Source organism: Oreochromis aureus, linkage group 1, assembly GCF_013358895.1.
Source record: "Oreochromis aureus strain Israel breed Guangdong linkage group 1, ZZ_aureus, whole genome shotgun sequence".
Lineage (NCBI taxonomy): Eukaryota > Metazoa > Chordata > Actinopteri > Cichliformes > Cichlidae > Oreochromis > Oreochromis aureus.
Window position 1 is genome coordinate 26,112,080 of NC_052942.1, and position 26,882 is coordinate 26,138,961.

Consider the following 26,882-nt stretch of genomic DNA (forward strand, 5'->3'; position numbering starts at 1 on the left):
GATGCTTGTCATTCTGTGTTATCTTTGGCAATTTTGGAAATTCAACTAAAGTAATGGGGACAAATGATGTGTTTTTGCACTAGGCTGCTAGTAACAAAGTGCTTAAAAGTGCAATTTAAAAACTGCCTCCTTGCTACTTTATATTGTCTGTTATGTGTAGACACAAAGCTGTCCCCTGAGTTAGAGGCTTATTTTATTTTTGAATGATTCATATGTCAACGGTAAGTTGCTTAACAAACAAAAAAACATTCCCCAAAAATGTTTCGCTATGAGGACAGGATTGAACGAGTGAAAAAAACAGTGTCTCTAGATCTTCAGAGAGGATGTACATACAGCTGATGTCAAGTTCAGTGTGCATCTGTCTGTATGTGGCAGCCAAGTGATAGAATGGAGCCCTGTCCAAGGTGCAGCGAAAACAGTAATATAGTTATAGTTGAGATGGATTGTAAGAAAAGTGCTAAGTAGTATAACAAAGTCTGATATTTATCAATCTTTCAAAAGTCTATCAAAGCAAGACTCAATTTCAACTTCTCCTGTAGTGCCAGATTAACTTAAAAAAGAGCTCATATATTGATTTCCAGTATAAATAAAATGATTAGATAAAAATCCCTACAAAAGACTGTGGTGGCTACTATTTCTTAGTTGCAATATTCAGTTGGAGAATTAAAAACATCAGCTCTAAAGCACACATAATCAATCAAACAACAATTTGGCCAAAATTAAATTCAGCTCAAGATGACTTATTTTGCCAACGAAAGCATTTAATGCAGCTTTCAGCTTGAGAAGTGTATTTATAAAGCTATTTCAAGCTGTTCCCAACTAAGCACTTCTGGAGGCAAAAACTGGACATTGTCTTTGGTTAAAAGAAAACAAACCCCAAACCACAATGGCCTGCTCTGTCAGTACGTACTGTATGTTGACAACATTTTTTCACTCTTTTCCATGTTTAGAGAATGTGAAACTATGTGTGAGGTGAGTCATGAGAGAACAGCATTCGCCCCTGATTGTATTAGTCACGCTACTGGGTAATTCCTGAAAGAGATCAAATAAAATAAAATAAGATACTAACCATCACAACTGGGAAGAGCGTGACTCCACTGATGATTCTGCTCGCAAACAATTGGCTCCTGATCGCTAAGTGTGTATCCCGGGTCACATGTAAATGACACACGAGAGCCAATGGAAAAGCTGCTGCCATGGCGACGACCATTCACTGGGATACCAGGATCGAGACACGAGTCTGACTCCATTTTCACACCTGAAAATCACATCACACAAGCACCGCAGTGTCAAGAGGTTGAGTGTATTTGCGTCTGTAAGCAATTTCGAGTGTGTCTACCAGGCATTTCAGTCTATCAGTCATTTAGACTTACTTTCATATCTGATGCTGAAGCCTGCGGCAGAGCGGCTGTTGTCTGTAGTGAACAACAGGAACAGGAAGTTTGATGTGGAAATCAGGAAATGAGGCGCTTGGGTACCATGGTATTCGCCGATCAGGGGAGAGGATGCTGAGGGGCCATCCCTGATCTCCAGCGTGTCATAGTTGACTTCTGTCTGGAACCTAGAGAAACAAAGAAAAACAAAAACATGCCCATGAAATTCACAACTGCAAGTTATACATGTTAATAAATTCCAACGCTGAAAAAACAAAAACTCAATAATATTGTTCATTTTGCACAATTTATCCACTGTAGGCAAAAAAAACACGGAGCTATAACAAAGTACTACCATATAAGAAACTTGACTGATGTGTAAGCAATCAATCAGTCACACCTTCAACTATTCTATGAAATAGCTGAACACTAATTAACCCATTTACGTTAAGTTGGAGCTACAGGGCCTAATCAGTCGATTTTTGGGTCTAACTATCAAATAGTAGCTGATCCAGAAAAAGGATATTGTATATTACCAACCTATCTAGTTGAACAGAAACCAAGATTTGGGAGCTACTGACACACTGCAACAACACGGTATCTGAATAATTATATCTGACCAGCTAAATGAAAAATTAACTAGCCTCTGCTTCAGAAGAAGCATGCTGAATCGTCCACAAATGAAATGCCTCATAGGCGATGCAGATAACTCGGCGAGTACGTCACATTTCAAAAAGACAAATTTCTGCTATTGCAGTTTCAGGCTACACTGCATCTGTCTGTGGCTTGTTTCCAGAAGAAAAAAAAATGTAAAAAGCCAACATTAATCATTTAATGCAGCAGTAACTCACCAGCCTCATTTATATCTGACTACCTTATATTGCATATGAAAGACTGCCCAACTAAAATATTAACTAAATGATGCACTCCCAAACCGTACCATATTATCTAACCATTAACAGTCGAAGTTCAACAATTTTTGAACAAACAAATTTGACAAATTAGTATACAGCATAATTGAATAATACACTTACTTGTCAAAGTGTATCTTTACAGCATGGTCTGCTTGTGCTTCAATCACCCACTGGCAGTTCAGAGAGTCTTTGTAAAAGGAGGGCCAACCAGGAGATAGCAAAACACCTGTAGGAGCTGTGAGATGCCCTCCACAGGGAGCTGGATGGAAACAAAGACCCCCACACAACCACAGAAAATTAAATTAATCATTTTCTCCTTGTAAATGTCTGTAAATTGCTCCCATTTCATTAAGTTAGCAGATTCATTGTCTGCTCCGTTTATTTTATCATTCTAATCCACTCTGAATTTCTATATTTCATACATAAACATTTACCTACAGAAATTACGGTGAGCCCATCTTGTGCTACAGTAAGCAATTTTGAGTTAGTGATGTTTGAAAAAGCCCAAAATAATTATCACATTATAATTTATAGGGGGAATTAAATATATTTATGTGTCAAATGGTGCCAAAAAATAACTCTCCGTTTCCCTGCACAAGCTGCAGGCAGCAAAACTGGCACATACCGTCACTACTTTATAGCTCACACTTGGAGTTCCAAAATTTCAATTATGACACATTAAAAAACAATAATTATCTCCTGTTGAGTTGTTTCTTTCAAATAAAATGAAATATCAGACATCGTATCATGTTCGGTTTTTATTCTTTTTTCCTTTTGAGTCTGTCTAGAACCTGAATTAAACATAAAAAACTCCAGACCTGGAATTCATGGTTTCTTTATTATCCATTGCTACAACATATAATTTGCAGTGGCTTGTCTTTTCAAGTAGCTCATACCTTTGCCTATTTGATTGCTCTCATAAATCCAGACTTTCAGCAAGAAAAGGAAAAAAACCCAGATGCATACTGAAGTAGCAGTTTTTATGGATGGGATCTTCAAGAACAGGAGGGATGATATTCTCTCGTACTTAAAAAGATGACCCCCCCCCCCGTGTTCAATTTGATTTTGTCCTTCATCCGATTTATTAACAACAGGCAACAATTGATAATGTCATTTAGACAATGCAATCAGGATGCAAGATGGTAAGGTTGCAAAGATAAACATACAAATGCTCACAGACTGGTGGGTGCCATTCACCTTCAAAAATTGTCGAAATAGCTGAAAACTGACGATCCCGTTATTATCACTTCCACATACAAAATTTGCTTATCTGCAACCTATTAGTACATCTCTGTCTTTCAGTGTCTAAATAAATGAATATGTGTCCCTGAAAAAGCTTTGGTACAACATGTGCCAGTCTCATTTAAGATTATTCTTTAGAAAGAATGATGTGTCCAAACTGCAAGGCTAAAATCAATTAGAAGAGAAAATTTAATTATTCCAAAGGTACATAAACACACTTGAGCTGTATGGTAATCGCTAAAATAGCTGAATGTTTTGTGGAACATTATACTCCTATATACAATAAACAGTTCTTATGTGTAGGTGTCTGCTTAGGTTTACCTTCACAGCGAGGTACAGCTGCAGACCAGACAACATTTCCATCCTGAATAATGCAGGTGACCTGATCGGACCCCTGGAAATACATCATTTAAAGAAATGTTACATTTATACTAGGTTTTAACACACAACTATGGGCACCGATTATGACAATCATTTCAAAATTGGGTTTAAAAAGTGTGATAACGATACTTTCAAATGATTATTACCTGAGTCCGAATGAATCCTTGATCACAGCGAAACGCCACTGAGCTGCCAAGCTGAAACTGGTCCCCGTACCTCTGACCATTTACTGGGACTCCTGGGTCATGACATTCATTCTGACCAAATGCTACAGAGAGAAAATAACCAGAGAAAAGCTAAAACTGCAGCTAAGACACATAAGATTGAATTACTGTATCAAACAAGGCAAATTAATTTGAAAAGGAAAGACCAAAGACGTAATCTGAAAGAAAAGAGAAAGCTGGCATATTGCAACTACACTCTGGTTAAGTGGTTCAAAATATGTATGCATATTTATTCATTTGAGCAGTTTTACCAGTTTTTTCAATTTATTTTAATACCTAAAAATTGGTTCTGCCAGAGGAAAAAAAATGAAACCGCTGCTGTATCACTGTCAGTGAATGTGACATCTCCACTGATATGGAAATATGGGAATGGAATTATCTTTATGTGGACTCAACCTTGTCATGTTAAGCTTATATTATCCCCATTCCAGAGATTAACCTGATCCCACCCAGAGCACACACCCAGTGATTGGACATGTCTCAGGTTGATTAGCTGCTGATGGAGGGAAATGGGAGCAGTGAGAGAAAGGAGAGGACGCAGGGAAAAAAATGAGAGCCAGAAGGGAAATGGCAGGTACACAAACAAAAATGCACACATACTGTATATTACATACAGCCTTGCAGCAGTATTCAAATATGTGTTCAAATATGCATGTAGAGAAAGCACTATATAGGCCAAAGGCAGACACAGATAAAGTAGCCCTTGCACTCCTTCAACAACCTGATATTATAGAAGTGGAGGAAAAAACTAGAAGATACGTATGAGAAAACGCACGAAATGCCAGCACACAAAATATTCAAATGATATGTTTAAACCAATATAATCATTGGTTTAAACGCAGTATAAGATGAAAAAAAAATGGCCAACTAAGGCTGAAGAAGCTAACAAGAAGCCATAGTGACAGGGAAAGGTAGAAACATATGGCATAAAAAGAGGAAAAAATAAAAACTAAATGATATTTCGGCTACGACAGAGAAAAGATGAACTCAATAGTTGACCTCAGACAGCAATAACTATGCATCTTACAGTGAATGCATTTTGTAATTTAAAATTTTGAGCAAGCCATTTGTGAGTAAGACGTAAAAATTTTAAAGATTAGCTGTAGTTAGTGAGGAGATAAGAATTTTGACAATAAGGAGCAACATGCACTGAAGTTAGCAGGCTAACCAGCTAGACCTAAGCGTTCAAGTGTAGTTCCACTTTCTACCTCAAGGGACAATAGTGAGTCCAGTCTCTTTTTGCCCACAGTATGGTTGAGTTCAAAACAAATTATCAAAGAAACAAAAAGTGAACATATATAAAGTCAAAATAGTTTTTTGCAGTAGATTAAATTGGAAATGATCATCTTCTTCCCTCTGAAAGTGATAAAAACAGAATTTGGATATATTCCATTTTGAATCTATCATTAATAACCTCAGCTGTCATAGGCTAAAGCACATTTTTACGCATGGTGTCCTCATAATATATAGGATCAATTTATTTGTAGGATAGATTCAAATCTGCGAACAGTTATTGGCTCCCAGTGCACCACTTTCACCGAATAACTGCACAGTCTTGCGTTCATTCTTGAGTTTCTAACACAATTCATATAAATATACCCACAGCAAAACCTCTTGATATTCATATATGCATTAAAATGTTAATAGACCAAATTACTGAAACAGCACAATATGTTTGATATTTTTAAGTCCCAGTGTAGAATTTATGTCATCAGGTTTTCAAATTACATTTTCAAAAAGTTTCACCACTAAAAACTATATGAATGTATTTCAGCATTTTTCTTTTCTGCCAGGTAAAACTTAGTCTGAGAGGCATTTCATTTAATATGAGTTTTATTTAACTGTGTATTTATTTTTCGTTTGAGGTGCATCAAACCTTTCATTTGTGTTAGGATTTGAAATAGTACATCTTGTTATTAATTATGCTCAGATTTTTTTTTAATAGGTTAAAAACACTCACACACACACTCACACACACTATTTTCATTTGTCAAATGCCACCTCTAAAGGAAGAGCCAAAGACAAGGTCATTTGGGAGGCAGTGTGTGAAATGGTGCAAAACTGCATGGTAATCACACTGAATGAATCTGAATCACTCAGGCAGAACTAGTTCAGCTTAGAGTGGATAAATATACAGGATGCAGTAGCTGGGTTGAAACCCTGACAATGGGACAGGCTTAACTGGGTGAAAGTTGAGTAAGACACACACATAGGATCAGTCAGGCAGAAGAAGTCAAACACAGGACAGGTTAAGGTAACGTCAGGTTGCAGTAATGTTGATGTCGGTATTATATTAATCATAACGAAGTGCCATTCTGAGGTGGTTAGCATATGAAAAAGTATTTTACTCTGAGCTATATTTAATATGGCTCTTAACCAGTATATGAAGATATTAGCTATACAACAAGCTGGTAGCTCTGAAAGCAAATCCTCAGAATTTAGTTGTAAATTTAGCTTATATGTTTTAAAGATGTGCATTAAGTTACATAGCAATACTCAGCTTGATAATCAGTAAATCATCACTTGTTTAAAAAAAGGGACACTTGCTAGGATCTACCCTAGAACATAATGTATTGCAGTATGTTGACAACTGATTTCTGCTTTTGTTTCTGATTATATGGTGGTAGAAGTGTTGTATCTCAGTTTTACTGTTGGAATGTCCGTATTGGTTAACACATTTCTGCCGTTAAAACTCCATTGAAGTGGCCCTGGAAGTATTCGGAATAAAAATTTGTCAAAGTGTCAAAACGACATGCTGTCATTTGTCAGAACTTCTGGGAAAAAATTACAGTTACAGTTAAATTAAAACACAAAAATTGCCACATCACAAAACCAAATTCAAATACAACAATGAGGTAGTACGCTGGTAGAGATCTCAGTGGATATTTGGTTGGTCGCAAAGAGGCTGCTACCCCAAATCCTCTTTGTGATTAGTAGACTAACACAGTCACTGCAGTATGCACAGAAGACACAGATTTTTCTGCTAATACTCAATAACTACTCACGGAGTAGCTGAAAAAACGGGAAAAATTGCAGCAGAAAGCAGAAATAGAGGACATTCACCTTCAAAGTAAAATTTACGGCTTACTGCTGCCACCAACACATTTCAAATGGTGCAACTTTACTTCAATGCAAATCCATTTCTGGTTTTCGTCATGCTTTTCACAAGAGTTTCTGAGTGTTTGCAGACAAGTCTGCATCTTCTATGCAAACTACAGGCAATCACACCCATATGGAAAAGAAATATTAAAAACTTATAAAAGACTTGCATAAGATGTGGCCTACCTCATATAGTGAATCATATAAGGCTTATATGATTTACTCATGAAAGTGGCCACTTTCTCATTACTTTCATATATTGTTTTAGTAAGTATCCAAAACATATAAGTTTCATTTATATAAGTTTTCAAGGGATCTTATATCTGTTTTCACTCTTGTATGCTTTTCATACAAGTTTCACACAAGACAGATACAAACTTTATAAGATTTATATATATCTTTTCCATATGGTCGGTAATCTGCAGGCAACCAAGACGGTTTTCGTTGCATAATTCATACCGCTTTGCAGCCGATTTCACCTAGTGTCAGTCTCCAGGGACTACTTGAGAAGCACAGATTTTTCCTAGTGTCAGTAGGCCACTGACTAGTCTCATTGTCTGCATGACTTGGGCTGCCAGCAGCCTCCAGTAACCACTCACCAACTGGTTGAGATTTCACATTTTCCCCCAGTGACTTAGTAAACTGAGGGTGTTTACTACGGCCTAAACAACAAATGGACTGAGCGATAGGTAGGTAGTTGGTACTTACTGGTATAGCTGATATTGAAGCCTTTCCCAGTATTTGAATGATCAGACTGAAATTCCAGTCTCATGATGTGACCGTTCGAGGCGATCTGTGATGGAACATCTTTTCCTGAGAATGTCCCAAATGTTGTTGGCTCAGACAGACCTAAAATCAAGCACAATTTAAACATTATTTTAGAGAGACATTTAATATTGCTTATCTAATTTATCCTGTATAAAATCAGGCCAAGGACTGACTTGGAAAGAGAAAGGCTCATCCCAAGGGAGCTCAAAGAGGTGAATTAGGTGTAATTAGGGTTAAGAGAAAAAATATACTGAGATGATTTAGCAGTTCCTGACACACTTGCTAAACGCTTACTAATATGCATGATAAGCACATAATGCTTTATTTAAACATTAGAAGTAGAAGTGCCAAAGTATGAAATGTATTCATGGAGTAACTAATTATTGACATTCAAATAACTGACAATCTAAATGAATCTAAATGATTAAGCTGGTCCTGGTAAAGCCTAACAACTGTTGTGAGTTTTAATGAGAACAACAAGAAAAGTCTGTTAAAATGTCAGTGTTAACTATAGGCCACTGAAGGATAACTTGCTTCTCTGCATGCTTAGAATTTAAAACAACAACAACAACAACAACAACAACAACAACAACATCAATTTAAAAAAATAGGAAGAAATCTCCAGTAAAAGTAGACAGTCTTCCACACTGGATGCACTGTATAGTAACAGTTACTACTAAACAGTACTAAATGTAAACATGCCTAGTACAGAGAGACAAGAGAGGCATTCATTCATGACCCTTTAACTTGTTAGCTGAACAAAAATGGCATTATCCCGAGGACACCTATCTCGAAGATTATTTCCAATTTCCAATTTTGAACACTCATAACATGAAAGCAACACCTGTGCACTATCGCATTGGTCCAAATAACAAGCAAGAAACCTGAAGATCCGAGTATAAAAGGAAACCAGACACACATTAGTGTGTCATGCTTGCCAAAAGATGATACATAGAAGTTCTTTTGTACAGATGCTGCATTTGAGTGAATACCCAAGAGACTAATACAGGTGACTGTGGTGTCTGGGTCATTGATGGTATTTCACCTCAATGAGTATTGAACCATGTATTTCTGGACAATTCCATCACCATGGGAAGGAGCATTATCTTGTTCCAAGTACTCATCATCCCCTCAGGGTACATCATTGCAATGAATAGCATAATCTAGCTGGTATGTTTCAGTGTGCTCAAACACTGAGGTATCACTAGACAGTCATAAAAGGACGCACTCTATATGAGTTGAATAGCCTGAAACTTCCACCCCTTCGCCTGTACTGCTGTAATCATACATCACCTCAGGTCTGTCCAAGACATTTGTGTCACAGCATCAGACCATTTATGGCAAAAAGTAGTTATAAACTTTTGTTTGGTAGAAGATATTCTGCTCTTTAGTGCGCTCCCCAGTGATCCAAGCAGCAGCGACAGAATCAGGGGGGAGTGTAATAAAAAGTAGACTACAGCACATAGAAAAGCAACTTTCCAGGTTGAGATCACTGGGATATGTACATATACTCTATAAAAAAGGATCCCAAAATGGTAATGAAAGAATATAACAGGTCACAGGAAACATCTGCAGTCTCTGGTGCATGGGTAAGAGAAATAGACAGGTGGTAATTATTATGGTCTTGGACAGCTATAAATTTCCCTTGTTCATGTGGCTCAATGTCTTTTGTTTTGAAGCCAGATATATAACCACAGTGGTACAAACAGGCCTTGGGGCTTTATACAGAGCTGGAAAAAGTACAGACATTCTGCACTTAATACTTTTTTTAATACAGTATTCTGTACAAACACTACTGTTAAAAAATACTCCAGTAAAAGTTGAAGTACTGAGTCAACTTTACTCAAGTAAAAGAAAAAAGTACAGGCTCTGAAATGTACTCAAAGTAGGAAAGTAAAACTAGCTCTTTGGAGGAAACAGGAAACAGGAAAATGTGTATAGTCACTGGTTTAAGTGGGATTCAGCAGGTGCAGATAATGCTCAGTGTGGAGAAAAGAATCATAACTCACAATAATTTCTAATAAGAGCTCCAGCAGATTTTCTTAGTGTACAGGCTGTGGTCAGCTGACCTCCTGCTCTTTGTGGACATACACAATTGAATTCAACCAAATGCCAGCAGATGTTTCATGAGTTGTCCTGGCTGATTTCTATCCTCCACACTGGCTGCCTGTCTCTTTTTTCTAAATGGTATAAAATTGGTATGAAGGTGGATTCCAGTCAATGAATCTAAGCATCATCATCTAAAATTCACTCAGCTACACTTGATGTAACCCAACTCTGAGCATGAAACCACTGTGCACCAGTCACACACAGTTCTTTACTTTAAATCCATCACAGTACAACCAACTAACCTGTTTATTCTGCACTAACCTGTATTTTTTTATGCAACCTTTAAATTACACAGTCCACTCAGTTTGATTTACAGCATGTTTCACAATATGAAAAAACATGATGTCACGTGTTCAAACACCACTGAGCAGTCCTTACCTATAAATCTAACCTCTCTTTTTTCCTCTGAGTGAAGTTAGCCTTCTTTCTTTTCTCTCTCTGGGATATACAGCTGGACCTTTACCTAGCAACACACTGTACGACAAACCTCTCTGCAATTGACAAATTTCAGCAAACACACTGATCTTTGTTGAACTCACAATAATTTGAAATGACCTGCCCTTTAAAAAAAAACTTGTCAGTCCCTATATGCTCGCTCCTCTTCAGCGGGGCTAGTTAGATGCTGAAATACTGCAACCGCAACTTAAGGATACCTGGCTATTGTGGAAAAAACAAACAAAAAACTCCCCTGACTTTTGCACATGTCAAAACTACTTAAGTAAATTACAGATACCTAAAACATTGTGCTTAAGTACCGTAACAAAGTATTTATACTTCCCACCTCTGGCTATATGTATATTAGTACAGAATCTCTGAGCCATACATCGGAAACTTTGGGGAGACTGGAGGGATTTAAACAGAAATGTTGAAATTTTACAATGATCCATTATCACGTGGTGAATTTCAATAAATATTAAACAACATATATCACACAAATCTGCAATGTGACTTATTTTAGGCCAGCAGTGTGATCATGTGCTTTTGCTTGTAGCACAATAATTATTTCATAAGAACATCTCTATAGTATAATATACACGCCAACTCCATTTGTAACCATTTAAAACTATGATCCATTTTTTAATTATTATTGCACAACTGAATACATTGCATTGGCCCATTAGCACATCTTCAGAGCTCAGATGAAAGAGTCAGATTGTGTGATCCCCACACTAGTCCTGGTTAGTTGTGGAGCACAAGGTTTGGCTTAAATACTGAGGATGATGCCAGATTGCATCAGGTGGCAGATTCCTGAAAGTCTGGCAGGGCATATCAGAAAATAACCTTGTAATTTATTTCTCAACTGAAAGTGATGAAATGATATATATATATATATTTTTTTTTTTTTTTTTTACAAATATCCACAATTATTTATTTTATAGAAATGGCAAAGAGACCACTGCTAAATTTCTGATAAAATTGTGTTTTTTCTTGAAAATGGAAGTACTATTTAAATCTCACCAATTATGAATTTAATTTTCTTAGATTATATTACATTCTGATGATGTTATTTGTATAAAACTGCTTCAGCGAACATATGCTGTCTTTTGAAGCATTGTGGCCTTGCACGTTGGCAACACCAGGTTGCCAAACACTCTGCCTTTACAACGTACATCTATCCATGAGCTTTCATAATCATCTATGAAAAAAAAACCATCCTTGGTGAATTTGTAGAGTTAAAACATGATGTGTTTTGCAGATACGGAGAATGTGTTTTGTTTCTTCAGCTATTTCTGTGTCTAGACGCTTACATAATGCCAAACAGCAAGCGATGGTCTGCATGCCTCAATCAGGATCTTGACACTCGTATGGTGTAGCACAGCACACCTCTATGTTTCACCACTTCAAATTGCAAGAATTTCCTGTTTAGTGTAACTACAGCAGCAGCAGCAGCAGCCAACACTCAATGCCACTGTCCTGTATCTGCAGCAGTCTTCATGAGGGATTTTTATTGATCTGTTGAACAAGCCTTCTGGGTGGAATATAAGAAAATTTTTAAGGTGATTTATAAAGGAACATTACATATAGTGTATGCATGTTGGTATGGATGCTGAATATCATTATCATTATTTTGACTTTTCTGCAACCTTCTTTTTTTTGCCTTTTGCTTGTACATAAACTTTTAACATAGATGTTACTCAATTTTTAACTTAATTTAAATATGGAGGTAATGTGTGTCTAAAGTTGCCGTTTTGGTCATTTTCTTCTTCTGCGGAGGTGAGAAGTGCTGCTGTAATTGCTTTTCTGGTCAATAAGTGTATTAATCTTCTGACATTCCAGTGAACCAGCTGATGCTTTGATTACAGGTTTTGAGGGGAAAAGCAATTACAATGCATATGAGTGGGTTTTGTTTTTTTAGTTAGCTATTTTAAAAGTGCAGATATAAACAGATACACTGGAATGAGATTAAATGTATTGACGATCGCTAAAAGACTGAAAACTGACAGTTTCTTACTATTGACTTTATGAAATTCATATGAATTTTTAAACGTAACAGAGATGGCAATGGAAATCAATGTAGGCTGACATCACTTCAAGGAACAGAAAGGGAGTTTCAAGACCACTTCACTGATAAACATGCTGTTTGAAATGAGGACTCTTCACAACACTCCCATAGAAACTTTTCTTTTTATTTCCTTCTTGACTGGAATTTTAGGATCCCATGCACTTAGACCCAATTAAGCTACACAGTGACTGAGTTGTAAAGTGCCAGCCTCTTTGTTCTCTAGCAACTCAAAAGCCCTTTCACTTATTCATCATTACATTGATAGGCAAGAGACCAGGAAGGAAATAGAATCAACGTAACAATAGCTAAAAGAGTGCCAAGATCCTACGTTATCTTATCTAAGCGGAGAGATTTAGAGAAAAGCCTTTGTAATAGTCTGTCACTATCTTCTCTTATATTAGAAGACAATAATGGCTGTCTGATTAAGTTAACCGTTTACATGCCATTCAAAATGTAGCCCAAAGCGTCATCTTTTTTTTAGCGTGGATTTCATGCTGCTGTTGCCCCACTCAGAGGATTTATGGGTTATTACAGAGGTTCCTTTGTTCACTTTTGTTTGCCATTTGTGATTTCATGTTCTTTTATTCAGAAATACAAAAGAAGGAAGTCCATAAGTGTCAAGTTGATATAAAACCTTCAGTGAATAGAAATATGATTTTTTGCTATAAAGGCATGAAAGCAGAGTTTGAGTGATTACCTCTTCTGCATAATTCAATGGTATTTTAGACATTTGATCATATGACACGAGGACATAAAATTAGACACTGCCAATCAATCATCGGCAATGAATTGGCAGCAATAAGTCTTTGTAAATATCTTTTTGTGTTCATCAGTCCAAGAACCGATAACTGATTAATTAGCATAATCTGTGAAAAGTGGATGTTCAATTAGTAGCTAACCTTATGGAAAAACAATTATTGGGTGCAGTAATGGTGAATACTCCAGGGAAAATCAGGTAGCATGCAAACCACCAGGTTTCTCTACCTCAGTTTGTTGGTATGGAAAAACTCTGTTTACTACAGGCATACAGATGAGCTTTAAGCCATCCATTTATTTCTCACTTCAGAGCTGAAGTACAGTTAATTTGGAAAATGTGGGTAATTTGGATATACTATGAGGATTTTTGGATACTCAGCAGAATTTTTTTTATTGGAAATTGTGGACTTTCAGTAAGTTTTTCGGTGATGTAAGATTTGTGCCTGAAAATAAACGTGCTTGCATTGCACAGCCCTGCATTACAGCCTGCGCTATAGCTTACATCAGCAATATTCACTCATGTTATGTCACCCTTGATTTCTGGGATTTTCCTTCAGCTTACTGTCTTTATAAAGAAGAAGAATGTAAGGACATATTTTGAAGCCACCGCTGGCATTAAAAGTTTTAGTGCTGGAATTGCCCTTTTAAAGTAGAAGGCTGTCACACAAAACACAATAATGACAGTTCTCTGTGTGCCATCCACAACTTCCACATGCTGGCAGCAGTAGTTTGAAAAAAGGCTCATTAGGAGAGAGCAACAGGCACCACTGCAGAATTGAGCAGATTTGCTGAAAGCCAGTGCACATTTCCAACTCTACCTTACCCTTCAGTACTACAAAAGATATGTTTTATTCTGCATTACAGGACAGACAACACTGAACTGTGACCTAATTCTGACTTTTGTAAATACATTTTTATGAAATTTGAATTTAAAGTTCCTATACCTTGAATAATTATGTCAGTTATGCCAAAACTTGCCAAAGAATAAAAGAACATAATAAACTTTTACAGATTTACATGGTTGAATTTAGATGAAAGATTACTTTTTTAACAAATTTATGCAAATCCAAAAAAGAAGATGAAAATATATATTTTTAAGCAATTTCATGAAGGATTCCAAAAAAAGTACAAGAATCGTGCATCAGCATCAGAATAATGCTTTACCTGTATCGTTATGGGAATTTATTTAAATGTTTTTTTATAACATTTAAATAATGTTTTTAATGTTCTAACATTTAAATAATTTTTTTTGAGAATCAGTATGAACATTTCTACCATTTTAATGGCCGATCCATCTTTACAGGCAGTTTACAAACACACTACATCTTCATAGTAGTTTGTTATAAATTTAAGTATATGAGTAATATTAATTTGATATTTATTAGTACAAAACTGAAGGGAAGTGGCTGATTTTAGATGGATTTTCATATAATAAAAACTCCAGTACAGCATATCATTGAGGGTTTTTTTTGCTCTTTGTTCCCGAAGGCACAGATACACTGTGGCTTCCTTGTGACAGAGATTTATCACCAGTCAGAGCAAACTGGAAGACTTCAAAGCAATAACTGAACTGATTTCAGTTAGCCCATTGTAACAGCGATAATTGCCCTGTAATTTAAAAAAGGTTCTACAGAGACAAAAAAAAGAATCGTGCTAGTCAATTATACACAAGTTCATCTTTAATGATCAGCCAATCAAACATGGGCTTGACTTGATTTAGTTTAAATCAATAACCTTTATTACAATGGGCAACAGCAATCTAATTGCTCTGTGTTTTATGTGAAGTGGAAAGCTATGCAAGTGTTGAAATGATAAATATTACATTACAACTACACATCCAGTGTGCCCATCATTCATCAACCCATCAATGAGATCCACTCAGCAATTCTCTTTACCAGCTGATATAGGATTTAATAGCTGTGAATTTCAGAAACACTCCCAACCTCCCTGCTCCACCCCACCACCACATATGTCTTTTTCACCTATTTCAATTGGTCACACAGACCAATATTTATGCCATAGGCTATATACATATGCACAGTGATTAACAAATGTATTAGTTCATCTGTCATGAAAAAAAAAATAGATTGTAGAACTGCACTGAAAACATTAAAAATAACTGTGTTCCCTGTTTTTATTTTTTTTTACTTCATGGTTAAAAACAATAATTATTTTTAGCATTAAAATATCATTTCAATTAAAGAGCTTGCACATACTGGTGGATTAACCATTACAGAAACATTAAAAAACAATTTAGGTGATTACAAATACTGTTAATTTAGAGCAGCTGTAGCATAAACTTTACTCTGGGTGGCGGCCTAATAAATTTGTTAAGTACTGTATACTGAGGTTTACCTCTTAAAACAAAACACAAAAGAACAGGGCAAAATATAAACATGCAGTTACCTTCATCTTTGACCACCAACCAGTCGAACTGTGGCTCCAGGTCAAAGTCAGAGAAGAGGAGATGAATGCGGCTTCCCGGTTCAGAAATAATCAACCACACACAATTCAGGTTGTTTCCATATTCCTCTGGGTAGTTTGGGGACAATACAGTCCCTGATGGGGCCGTGAAGTTGAAAAAACATGAGACTAGAAAGAAAGAAAGAAAGAAAGAAAGAAAGAAAGAAAGAAAGAAAGAAAGAAAACAGAATGTTACTTTTTCAGGTAGCTGGCTGAGAGTGAAAACAGAAAGGCAGACGCTGACAGACAAAGTACAAAAGCAAGAAAGAAAAAACAAGGATGATAAAAAATTAAATATGAAAACAAACAGAAAGAACAACTAGCACAGACACAGAAATGGTAGACTTACAGACACAACTGGGTTTATTGCCAGACCACTGATTATTGTGCTGGCATGTGATGGTTCTTTCTCCCACAAGTTCAAAGGCTGCCTGACAAAAGAAGGTCAACACGTCACCATGTTGAAAGCGGTCACCGCTACGGCGACCGAATGCGGGCACCCCAGGATCGCCGCAGCCGCCTCGTTCGATCTCTGTAATACACAAATGTAGAAAGTCACATTTTATTTTGATAATCATGTCATGTACATGTTAGTTTTTAGATAACGGGTTGTTTTGCCTGGAGGAGTTAAATGGCAATGGCATGCATACACTGATTTTGAGATAGCGTGTGTATTAAATCAATGCAAACTAGACAACAGATTACAAGATGGCCTTGAAATAATTTAAATAAACGTTCCATGTTACAAGGTTGCTGTAAAAGCTACCTTTCCTGGAAAATTGAGCATGTACAATATTTTCTTTTCACCCCCAGCTGTTCGCAGCATATGGCTACTCCTCCCTGAGCCTTGTTCTGTTGGAGGCCTACTGTCACCAAGTGCTTGCTCATAGGGGGGTCATCTGATCTTTGAGGTTTTCTCTGTATTATTGTAAGGTCTTTACCCTACAATATAAAGTGCCCTGAGGGAACTTGTTGTGATTTGGTACAATATAACTAAAGCTGAATTAAACTGAATTGCATCCAAATGTATGGAGAGTGAATCAGCTTAAATCAAATAATCTTAAGGTCCTTCTAGACTTGCCAGATATAATTGTAGCAAATGGATCAAATGCTTTGGATAAAAATAATACAGAAACAGAAACATTTATTTGCCATTTTACAAGGGCTTATTTAAAATCAACTTCGTTGAAAAATGGGGGCAAGAAACTGTACAAATGCATTTGAACTGATAATGACACATGCAAAAGGTAAACAACAAAGCTATGCCAAAAATCAGGACAAAACATGTATACAAAATATACCCCCAAAAAACAGACAAAAAAGGAGAATTATGATTTGGCTAAGAATATCCGGAATGTTTCGTTTATTGTGTTTGTTTTTGAACGAGTCGGGAAAATTCAAATGGGCTCTTTGCAAGCTGTCTGAATGCAAAGGCTTCAGTCAGAAGGGGGTGATGTTATTGCTTTATGGAGCAGAAAGCGAAGCGAACATGTCTAGCATCAGTTATATTACACCGTTGCATTAAGAAGTGAAATGCAACCTGAAATTCAACGGGCAAAACTTCATTTTGTTTCCTACCTCAAAGCTAATTACCATCAAGGTAATTGTGGTGTAATTCAGCTCTAATTGTGAACAGCAAAACAATAAGTGGAGACGCACAGGTAAATGAAAACACAGACACTGATTCATGCACACTCTTGTTAAGTAATCAGCAGGAGGTGGAAATTGAAGAGAGCAATACTAATGTTTGTGACGTGGTATAAAATATGACTTCTCCTACTTTCCTTGTGCACATTTTAAGACACATACAGTATGTTGTGCCTGCCCTATGTTCTCTTATTTACACCCTTTCCTCTGTCTCTGGCAGTACTTCTTTTAAATAGTTCCTGTTCTTCTCTTCCATTATGTGTCTTCTTATTGCTCCAGCTCTCTAAGTCTGATACACTGTGTTTTATTGGCATTGGTGTCACATTAGCGGTACTGTCGACCTGGCCTGCAATCCTGTTCTATTCATTTGTAACTCATTTTTATCCCTTCTTCTCTTAATGGGAGTGTGTTTTTTATCCATCCCATTCCCCTCGCTCCCCTACTTTAAAATTTGACATTCTACCAGACGTCTGTCATCTTGTAACACATGCTCCACCATGCTGCTGGATTCGCTTTGGGCAAACACATCTCAAGGTGAGCTGTGTGTATGTGTGCATGTGTTCAACACTTTTGCTATCTTCTGGGATGTAACTGCACCCACAAGAACAGAATACTCAAAGAAGCAGGAGGCATGTTGGTGGCCCATAGCTAGCTGTCACACAGTTGATGAGTGTCAGGATGGATATCAGCAATCTTGAGCCCCCGGTAAGTCTGCCATTATTATTGTAAATGCTTCTCTTTTCTGAGCCGTTTCTTTCTAATGTTACTTTTTAGACTTTTACTGAAGTGAAGATTATATATTTACATCTGAACAAAAATATTTTACGCTTCTTTTTTCCCATGCTCAGAGCCGCACACTGCACACAATGCCTCTTAAAAGCAATCTAAGTACATGATTAAAAAACAAATAAAAAATACGAATAAAAAAAATAAAGATCGAAATTGTGTTTAGTGTATTTTTATACCAACAATTTGTTTCAAATAAACTTGCTTGATGTATTATTTGTTGTATCATTAACAGTCAAATATCAAAAAATGAAGTATAAAAGTTTTTTTTTTGTTTTTTTTCAGTACTGCAAATTCCAGCAGGAAGTGAAATTGAAATGCAGATCTACTACCTAAAAAATAAAAATATTTCTTACATTGTTCAATCTTAAAGGCATTCAGTCCAGATTTTTCATTCATTACATTCATTCAAGATTGCACAATTGATATTGTTGCACTTTTGATGACAGTTACATTTGTCTGAAAGCTTCAATTATCATAATGTGCTGCGTGTTTATGACACTAACTCTGTCTTTCTTTAGTAATCGCAACACACACGCACACACAGCAGGCAAGATTTCACAAGTGCAACGTGATGCCAAAAACAAGACACACATTGAGTTTCCCTCCAGGGTTGAAAATGTAAGCATGCTCAAGGGGTAACACTGATCAAAGTTTGTTACGTGGTGACATTATCCTTTTTGACCGTAGCACAGTATTAACGCAAGGACACACTCACAACATACACCACAGGCACTTGTTCGGCTGGCGAGAGGGGGGAAAAGCAGAAACTACTGCATCAAGTCTGCAAAGTTTTGTTTTTTTTTAGTTTTGGGTTTTTTATTTCCTTTCAGTTTTGTCATATGTCATAGCCTTGTAATTTATATGAAGTGGATCAAATAGGAGTTTTGAGTCATGAGCCCGGGCATTAGGACAAATACAAAACATATAAAATCAGTGGTCAGTGGTAGGTCAGTCTCATATTAAGCCAACGAATACCTGTAACATAATGCTCAGTGTCTCTCATCACAGTTACACATGCACACATGCACAGATTTTCTATAGTTCAGTAGACCAATTTTATTCCTTTGAAAAGTAATTGACCCTGGAAAACTTCACTGAATCAAACACAGCAAAGCAAAACAAGAGCATAACCTTTGTCCCTGTTTCTCTTTCTGGCTCTCACAAACTCCTCTGGTCTGTCTGGGACTTGATTTTGTCTCAGACGGTTTGTCATTTTTAGTCTTTTTATCCGGCCCTGGCAAGCATGTTTTTTTGTTTGTTTGTTTTTTTGCCATTAGACATCTATCCCTATATTTATGAAATTACTTTTCTATTTGCCTGTTTTATTCTCCGGCTTAATTTAATTTTGCTCAAGTTAATTTAGTACAGTTTAATTCAAGAGTGTCACTAACATGGTAGGATGCAGTATTTAATCAATTATATCAATATAATAAAAGATGTGTCATGGCTATTTGTTCAAAAATAAAAATGAATATGTGCTGTTGACAAATAAAATAATTTATAGGACACAAAGAGATACCTGAAGACTTGACAGCTACACTGAGAGGATCTAGGATTGATATATTATGAGAGGCAATTTGTTGATGCTGTTTGAGACCACTGCTTGCCTCAAAGTGAAAGGTCATTGCAAATCAATACAAAGTTATTCTGACTAATCACCTTTATTTTATGATGTAGGATATACATACCTGTCCTAAATCTTATCACTGTGGGAGTTTGTTTTGCCAAGATGGGTCATTGAAGTCTAATTGCCAAATACATTAATTTCTCTTTCTCAGTAAATCATGTTCATATTCTTCCAAATTATCTCTCCTTATTGAAAGAATGGAATATCATTTGAAGGAATGATGTTCCCTTCCTTCAACAGAAGGATGCTATCACATAGTGAAGCTGTTTTAGTCGCACGTACTGGTCCAACACCTTGCTAAGACATTTTATGTTGTTTTTGTTTTTTACCGCTGCCATCATTATCTCCATAATTACCAGCTTTAAGTAAATATGAAAAATACAAATGCAAAATGGTCAGACAATCCACTGATTAACTCACATTACTCATTTCTTACATTCTACATGCATGTGTGTGTGTGTCTGTGTGTGTATTTCAGTGAGGCATACCTTCATATACTGCCTTGAAGCCTGCTGAGCCGATTGTATCGTCTGACTGCAGGTGTAGCCCCATTTGATTGGACAAGCTGACAATGAGGTCAGGGACGCTGGAGCCAGTGAGTCTACATTTACATACACAAAAATAAAGTATTGAATAATCAGTATTAGTCATTGCTTGTATTTCATGAATCTAATGTCATACTTAAAAAAATACTTTATTAATACGTTCTTTTATACCCAGGTAAAGTGGTTCTTACACATAAAGCACTCTCCGACTATCTTCCCCCCATCTCCCACAGTCAGTGTGTCATATCCTCTCTCGAGATCAAACTCTTCAAATGACAGCTTTATTACCTGGAAAAATTAAACAAGACAAAAAAACAAATTTAGAAACTGTTACAAACTCCACCACATAGAAACAGAAAGACAGAGAGTCGCTGAGGGATTTATTTCCACTTCCTGCAGAGATGATCTCTTGGTTTTTCGCCCTTACAGTTTCAGCCAATAGAAACTTATAATTACATGTATCACTGTGGGAATCTGAAAGTCAAGTACAGAAATGTGAATTCCACAAACTTTCCCTGAAGCAGTCAAATTGTTATATCTAGTTAGGACTGAAAGGTTTAAAAAAATAGAATAGGATCCATTTTACACCAGTTTCTATACCTAAATCATTTTTGAACATATTGGCAGCCTCTGATAGACTAATGGATATTGGATAATCCAATATCAAACTGCTAACCTCTGTATAATTTATTTTATCTAATTTTATATATATGTACACACACACACGTATATATGGTATACATATTCAGTAATGTGCATACATTCTTATATTTGTAAATATATTTATTCTTATAATTCTCACATTTCTATTCTTATATTTTGCTTTGTTCTTATGTTATTTGCATTTTGCACACCTCTGTTGCTTGAGAAGTTTGCACACAAGAATTTCACTCGCATGTGCTGTACCAGTGTACCAACACATGTGATATGACAATAAAAGTGATTTGATTTGATTTGATTTGGTGTCATGAGTTCATGACATGCAAGGAAGCATGCTTCTTTTTTTTAAATGATCTTTTTTGGTCATGTTTGCCTTTATTGGATAGTGGTATGGTGGAGAGAGACGGGGATGACATGTAGCAAAGGCCCATGGGTCGGACTCAAACCCGGCATCTGAGCTATGTGGTCTCTGAGCTAACTGGCACCCCAGTGTGGCTTCTTTTAACCAGCCAAAATCCATCTAACATCCTAAAGTTTTAAGTTACCTTGAAACACAAGGCATACTTTGAGAAACGGACCCGTGGACTTGCCCTTACAATGGGGTTCTTCTTACAAAATTGGTTGTTGAACATGTATTACCAGTCAGGCTTTAGATTAATAATAAATATATATGTTCAGCAATTCAAAATAAATCTTAGCTCTCATAGGAAATCATGCTACCCTGATTATTCAGGGCAATAAGTTGGAAGAAAGCTTTCTGCTCTATGAAGTACAAATATCACCAGTATGAGTGACAAACTTTTGGTTTCCTTGGACGTCACAATTGTGTACAGTTTAATCAAAGCTGCTATGTTAAAGACCTAACAACGAATTTGATGGTGACTTTGTGGTATTCCAGAAATAATCCATCGTTAAGAGAAGAGAAGAACAAAGGTCTGAAATTTAAGCACCTCTTGTTTTTTATTTATCAGCATCCTTCTTACAATAACAGATTGCATGAAGTCACTTAGGGGACTGCACACACAAACACACACACGACATCCAACAAACACACTTCTGCTGTTGAACTCTCAGAAATCGACTGCTAAATGCCTTACTTGCAGGCATTTTTGTGGCTGCAGTGGCCTGCATGCAGCACTGGATCATCAATCTGCTGTATGCTCTAATACTGGTATTCTATTATTTGCTGCTTGTCCATTATTTATTAGGTGTAGATCATATCCCTGACAGGGTGGATGATGACATATTTCTGCTCTCTTCAAGAAACCTCTAAGAAAGAAGAGCTCAATCAGTGAGCCTCTGGCGCATTATAAGACTAAGATGAACCCTGAACATGTGATTGTGGTTGAGGATTCATCACAAGGCAAATCACACTGCAGTGAAGAAAAACCTTTGTGCAGGTGATAAGAGTGTAAAAACCATTTTTACATGCCAGAATCAGCCATGCACTGCTGAGCTTTTGGCTATGTTTTTTTTTTTTTTTTCAAAAAAAAAAAAATGTTCAGATAGTGTTTAAGGATAGGGAATCATCTGTGGGATTAGCTGCCATCTGACAGGAATGGCAGTGAATCAATGGGTGTACTGTACAATTCTGTATTCATACATGTCTCAATGCATCTTTGCATACATATACACCACTTAAAGCAGTGCACACAGATATGCAAACAGAATAATTGTTAAAAGAAAAAAAACATGTTCCTTTTTGATAGCAGCAACTTACATTTAAGAAGTAGACTATTAAATATGAGACCAATACTTGCAGAAAGCATTTTCCTTTCTGAATATCCACAGAAGGATACAGCCCCTGGCAAAGTTTAGTCTCTCCAAATGGTTACAAATAATGGGGAAAAGATGCAAAACAACGTTGCGAGGTATTAACTCCTGGCTAACAACAAATGACAGGGTGCATTAATAAACCATTATACTTAAGTTGTTTATGGATTTTTCTACTCTATTTGAAGGTTCAAAGAAACACATGAATTTCTGTTTAGCTTTTAAAGATACAAGATCATTATTTTTTTTAAATAATTAAAAAAAAACTCTGAACCATTTTTAAGGACAGATGTCGTTCATATGGCACGTTTTTTTTTTTTTTTTTTCTTTTTTTCTGATACATGAAAATTACATGTGCTGAAATTTGTTACGTAGGGTGATTTATTTTCAAAAAGACAAACTATTCCACTTAACCATTGTCCACTGTGCGATGATTAACACTGCTCTGCCACATGTAAGAAAAGCAAACAAATGAAAAACTGCAGTACAAAAACTGCTACAAACAACTGCAGCTTAACAGTTAGCATCTTTGTTTTTTTGTTAAACCTGGCTTGTTGAGAGCTACACTCAAATCAGAATCAGAATACTTAATTTATCCCCTGGTTTGTTTTGTTGCAGGCACTCAATTAAAATATAAATATGAGAGACATAAAAATGTGACCTCTTCATATAAAATAAAGTAAAAGTGGGGACTGAAACAGAGTCTCCGTTACTGAAGTAGCATTTTTATGTTTCTCCAATACCGTGAAAAAGATTTTAAAAAATGTTCTGCTCACAGTAGATGAATAGAAGTAATGGTAAATTAATTTGGTATTTATATCTATACGCATAATAAAATCTTGAACAGTCAAAGCTTTTATTGTGAGCTGTGTACGTGTTTGTGTCTAATAAGGGTAAAGTTGTTCTTAAGACTGTACAGCAGCAGCAGCAGCAGCAGCTAGAGGTGATAACAAAAAGGGAATGAAGCAGAACAGAATCCGAAACAGGCTTGGTATGTTTTCCTGCACATCTAAGACTGTGTGTGTGTGTGTGTGTGTGTGTGTGTGTGTGTGTGTGTGTGTGTGTGTGTGTGTGTGTGTGTGTGTGTGTGTGTGTGTGTGTGTGTGTGTGTGTGTCCAGGAGGTGGTTTTCTCAGGTATATCTGCCTTAACAACTGAGCCAGAATAGTGTTTAGGCACAGCTGTTTCACTCAATGTTGTGTGAGCATTTCTGTTGCTTTATACGTTTCTGTACTTTATTTATGTTTGTGTATGTGTGTGCGTCTAGACAGTCAAGGGAGACTACAGACTTTAAGGAACTGAAGCATTATCACAAGGTCATTAGCAAGAAACTCAGCACTGTTCAATAGATCCAAATGGGCCCATTTAGAAAGACATTAAGAGCAGCCTGCAACCCCAAACTACATTAGATTAGTTTCTTTATTCGCTAAAGCAAAGAAAGCAACAAAGACAGAAAGAAAAGAAACACTGCAGAAGGAAACAACGGTAAGTGCTCTCTGGGCCTTTCGAAATGTTCACCTAAAGCAAACAAGCATGTGTTGATAGTACACATGAAATGGGTTTTTAGCACTTTTCTATTCTCGCTTTTGGTTTCACTACATTATTTCTGGTTTCTTTCTTCCTAGTATTTCAAGAGAGGTGTTCTTTGCTGAAATTTAGACTGTTCTGTTCCAAGATCCAAAAAAAAAAGTTTTTCTTTAAGGGTGGATGCCTTTCAAAGGGGTAAGTGAAGCATTATCACGTTGAGGTCATTAGCAAGCAGCAGAGCAGCTAAGAGCAGCTCAATAGGCCATTTAAACATTGTTAAGAGCACTGAGCAAATCAACCCTACAGTGAAATACCTTCAGTCAATCACCCAGTAAAGTTATAGTGCTGTGAACTTCAAAGTGTGTGACCACAGTCTGAGAGAGGCTGATAACAATCTTTTCGCTCTCTCATTCCAAAATCTGTTGCTTTTGTGAACGCTAAAGTAGGTAATCTAAGAGGTACTTTTAGAGCATTTTTAGTCAACAAAACCTCTAAAACATTACCAGCTCACACCGTAGCATTTCAGTTCATCTATCGCAGAGCAATAACAGGGTACATGCCTCCCCTGCATGTCCCGGAGCAATGGAAGAATGAGGGATTTTAAAACGGAGAATCCCCTACGTCTTTTCACATGCCCTCACTGTTGGGACGTTATGTTTGGGTAGTACTAGAGAATGCACAGACTTAATTAGATGGACTACTTCCTGAATGCCCTTGTTGAGTTGGGGCTGCAGTTGTGCTGAGTCACAGTGCACCAGCAGAGGGGAGAAATTATCTCATAAAAATAAATAATTTAGTAAATATATAATTTATGTGTCTTTCTACCTAAATACACGTGTTCTGACCAAAGTCAAATCACTGACTTGTGAAAGAAAAAGACACAAAGCACACAACCGCAAATCACTATATTTTGTTCATTACTTCACTGCAACCTCGGCTACAAATGTTCTGGGAGAGGCTTATCCTCCTCCTTAAGGGTATTAGAGCAGGTTTGATGCTTCTCCGTATCGTTATTCCCACTTAGGGTTCTCCAGAAAGAAAGCAGTCGGCCTGCCATGCTCACTTTGTTGTTGTGCTGTTACTATGTTTTCCCTAAAAAAAAAAGATTTGGAGCCCTGTTAAAATGTCAGCACTGCACACATCTAATGAATTACATTCAGTCGGTCATTTCAGCTGCCAAATAAGCTGAGGTGACCCCTATAGAGGGTAACACATGTGGGTATAGGTTTTGTTTCTGTCTTGATGGCTGTAATAGCTAGCTCCTTATTGTAGTGGCCAGAAACCAAAACAATGTTTTTCTTTCCTGACATCTGAATTCTTTCTAAAAGAAGAATCAATATTTTTTTGGTTGTTTTTAATATTTACTCTTTATTTGATCAGCCTTTCAAATGACCCATGATAACAGGAGCATTCAAGATCCCTTGTTGCCAAATGACTTTCTAACATGAGCTTCTTTTGACTACTCCCTTGTTGTAAGAAGTCACCACAGCATGCAGCTCCACACATTTGATTTGGCAGATTTTTTTTTTTTTTACCCCAGATGCCCTTCCTGACGCACCCCGCAGGGGATCTGTGTCTCCTCCCATAATAGCATATTTACCAGATTCATTCACTTGAGTCAGAAGCGCAAGGTGATGATATAGGTGTTACCTTTAGTAACTACAGCATGTTTTTTTTTTGCTGAAGGAACACAATTAATTAACAAGACAGGCTAAAAGTCTTTCAAATTACAACACTGATGTAAGACTAAGAATAATGCACCCACAGGAGAGACACTTTTTCAAAGGTAGATGCTAGAATATGCAATGTCCAGGTTTCAGTATCCAGGACTGATAATAATTTTCACAATATTGTGATATACAGGGCCTTGACAGTCGTGGGAACAAGGCTGACTAACTTTATTCTAAAGCAGCAGAGAGAGGCATATGTGAGCATGGTTATAAAGACGTGCCAAAATTTAATGCGTTTTTACTACCTTGAGTTCAGAAAAAAAAATCTGTCAAGAAAACTATGTACTGAGGTGACCTCTTGTCAGAGAGGGAACAGCTGCCCTAAAAGCAGAGTGTACGAGAATTCCCTAGCCGAGACTGTGCAGCTATGTTGACTCACTGGTGAGCTGCCAAATTGGAGTCTGGTACCTTTTTCCAGTAGATTACTTTTAGCCTTTCAGCCAAATAAAGAAATATAGAATAACCTGAACCCCGTTTGGGGACGCAAGCTACAGGACATTCTTCATGACCAAGAAACTGATTTTGAAAATAGTCATTTATAGAAAACAGATTACCTATATCGATAATGATCCCTATTTTCTTTAAATTCCAGATTTAAGTTTTAGGAGCCTTTCTTTGACAGTCTAATCAGAATTTTAGAAGTACTTGTGCTTCTCATTCCATCTCAAGAGAGCATTATAAATCATCTTTACAGTGTACTGCATCTTGCAGCTGCAATGAATTTTACGATGGATACACACTGTGCCGCTATAG

General features: G+C 36.8%; 1 protein-coding gene across 1 annotated transcript in view; it reads right to left on the reverse strand.

Annotated features, from left to right (window-relative positions):
* LOC116333697 (CUB and sushi domain-containing protein 1) overlaps window positions 1-26,882 on the reverse strand; it is a 422,781-nt gene that overhangs the window by 126,101 nt on the left and 269,798 nt on the right. The window contains 11 exon segments of the mRNA XM_039613940.1: window positions 1,070-1,258; window positions 1,374-1,561; window positions 2,408-2,546; window positions 3,851-3,923; window positions 4,057-4,178; window positions 7,942-8,082; window positions 15,776-15,961; window positions 16,182-16,364; window positions 20,384-20,496; window positions 20,632-20,650; window positions 20,653-20,728. Coding sequence (XP_039469874.1) covers window positions 1,070-1,258; window positions 1,374-1,561; window positions 2,408-2,546; window positions 3,851-3,923; window positions 4,057-4,178; window positions 7,942-8,082; window positions 15,776-15,961; window positions 16,182-16,364; window positions 20,384-20,496; window positions 20,632-20,650; window positions 20,653-20,728 — 1,429 coding nt within the window.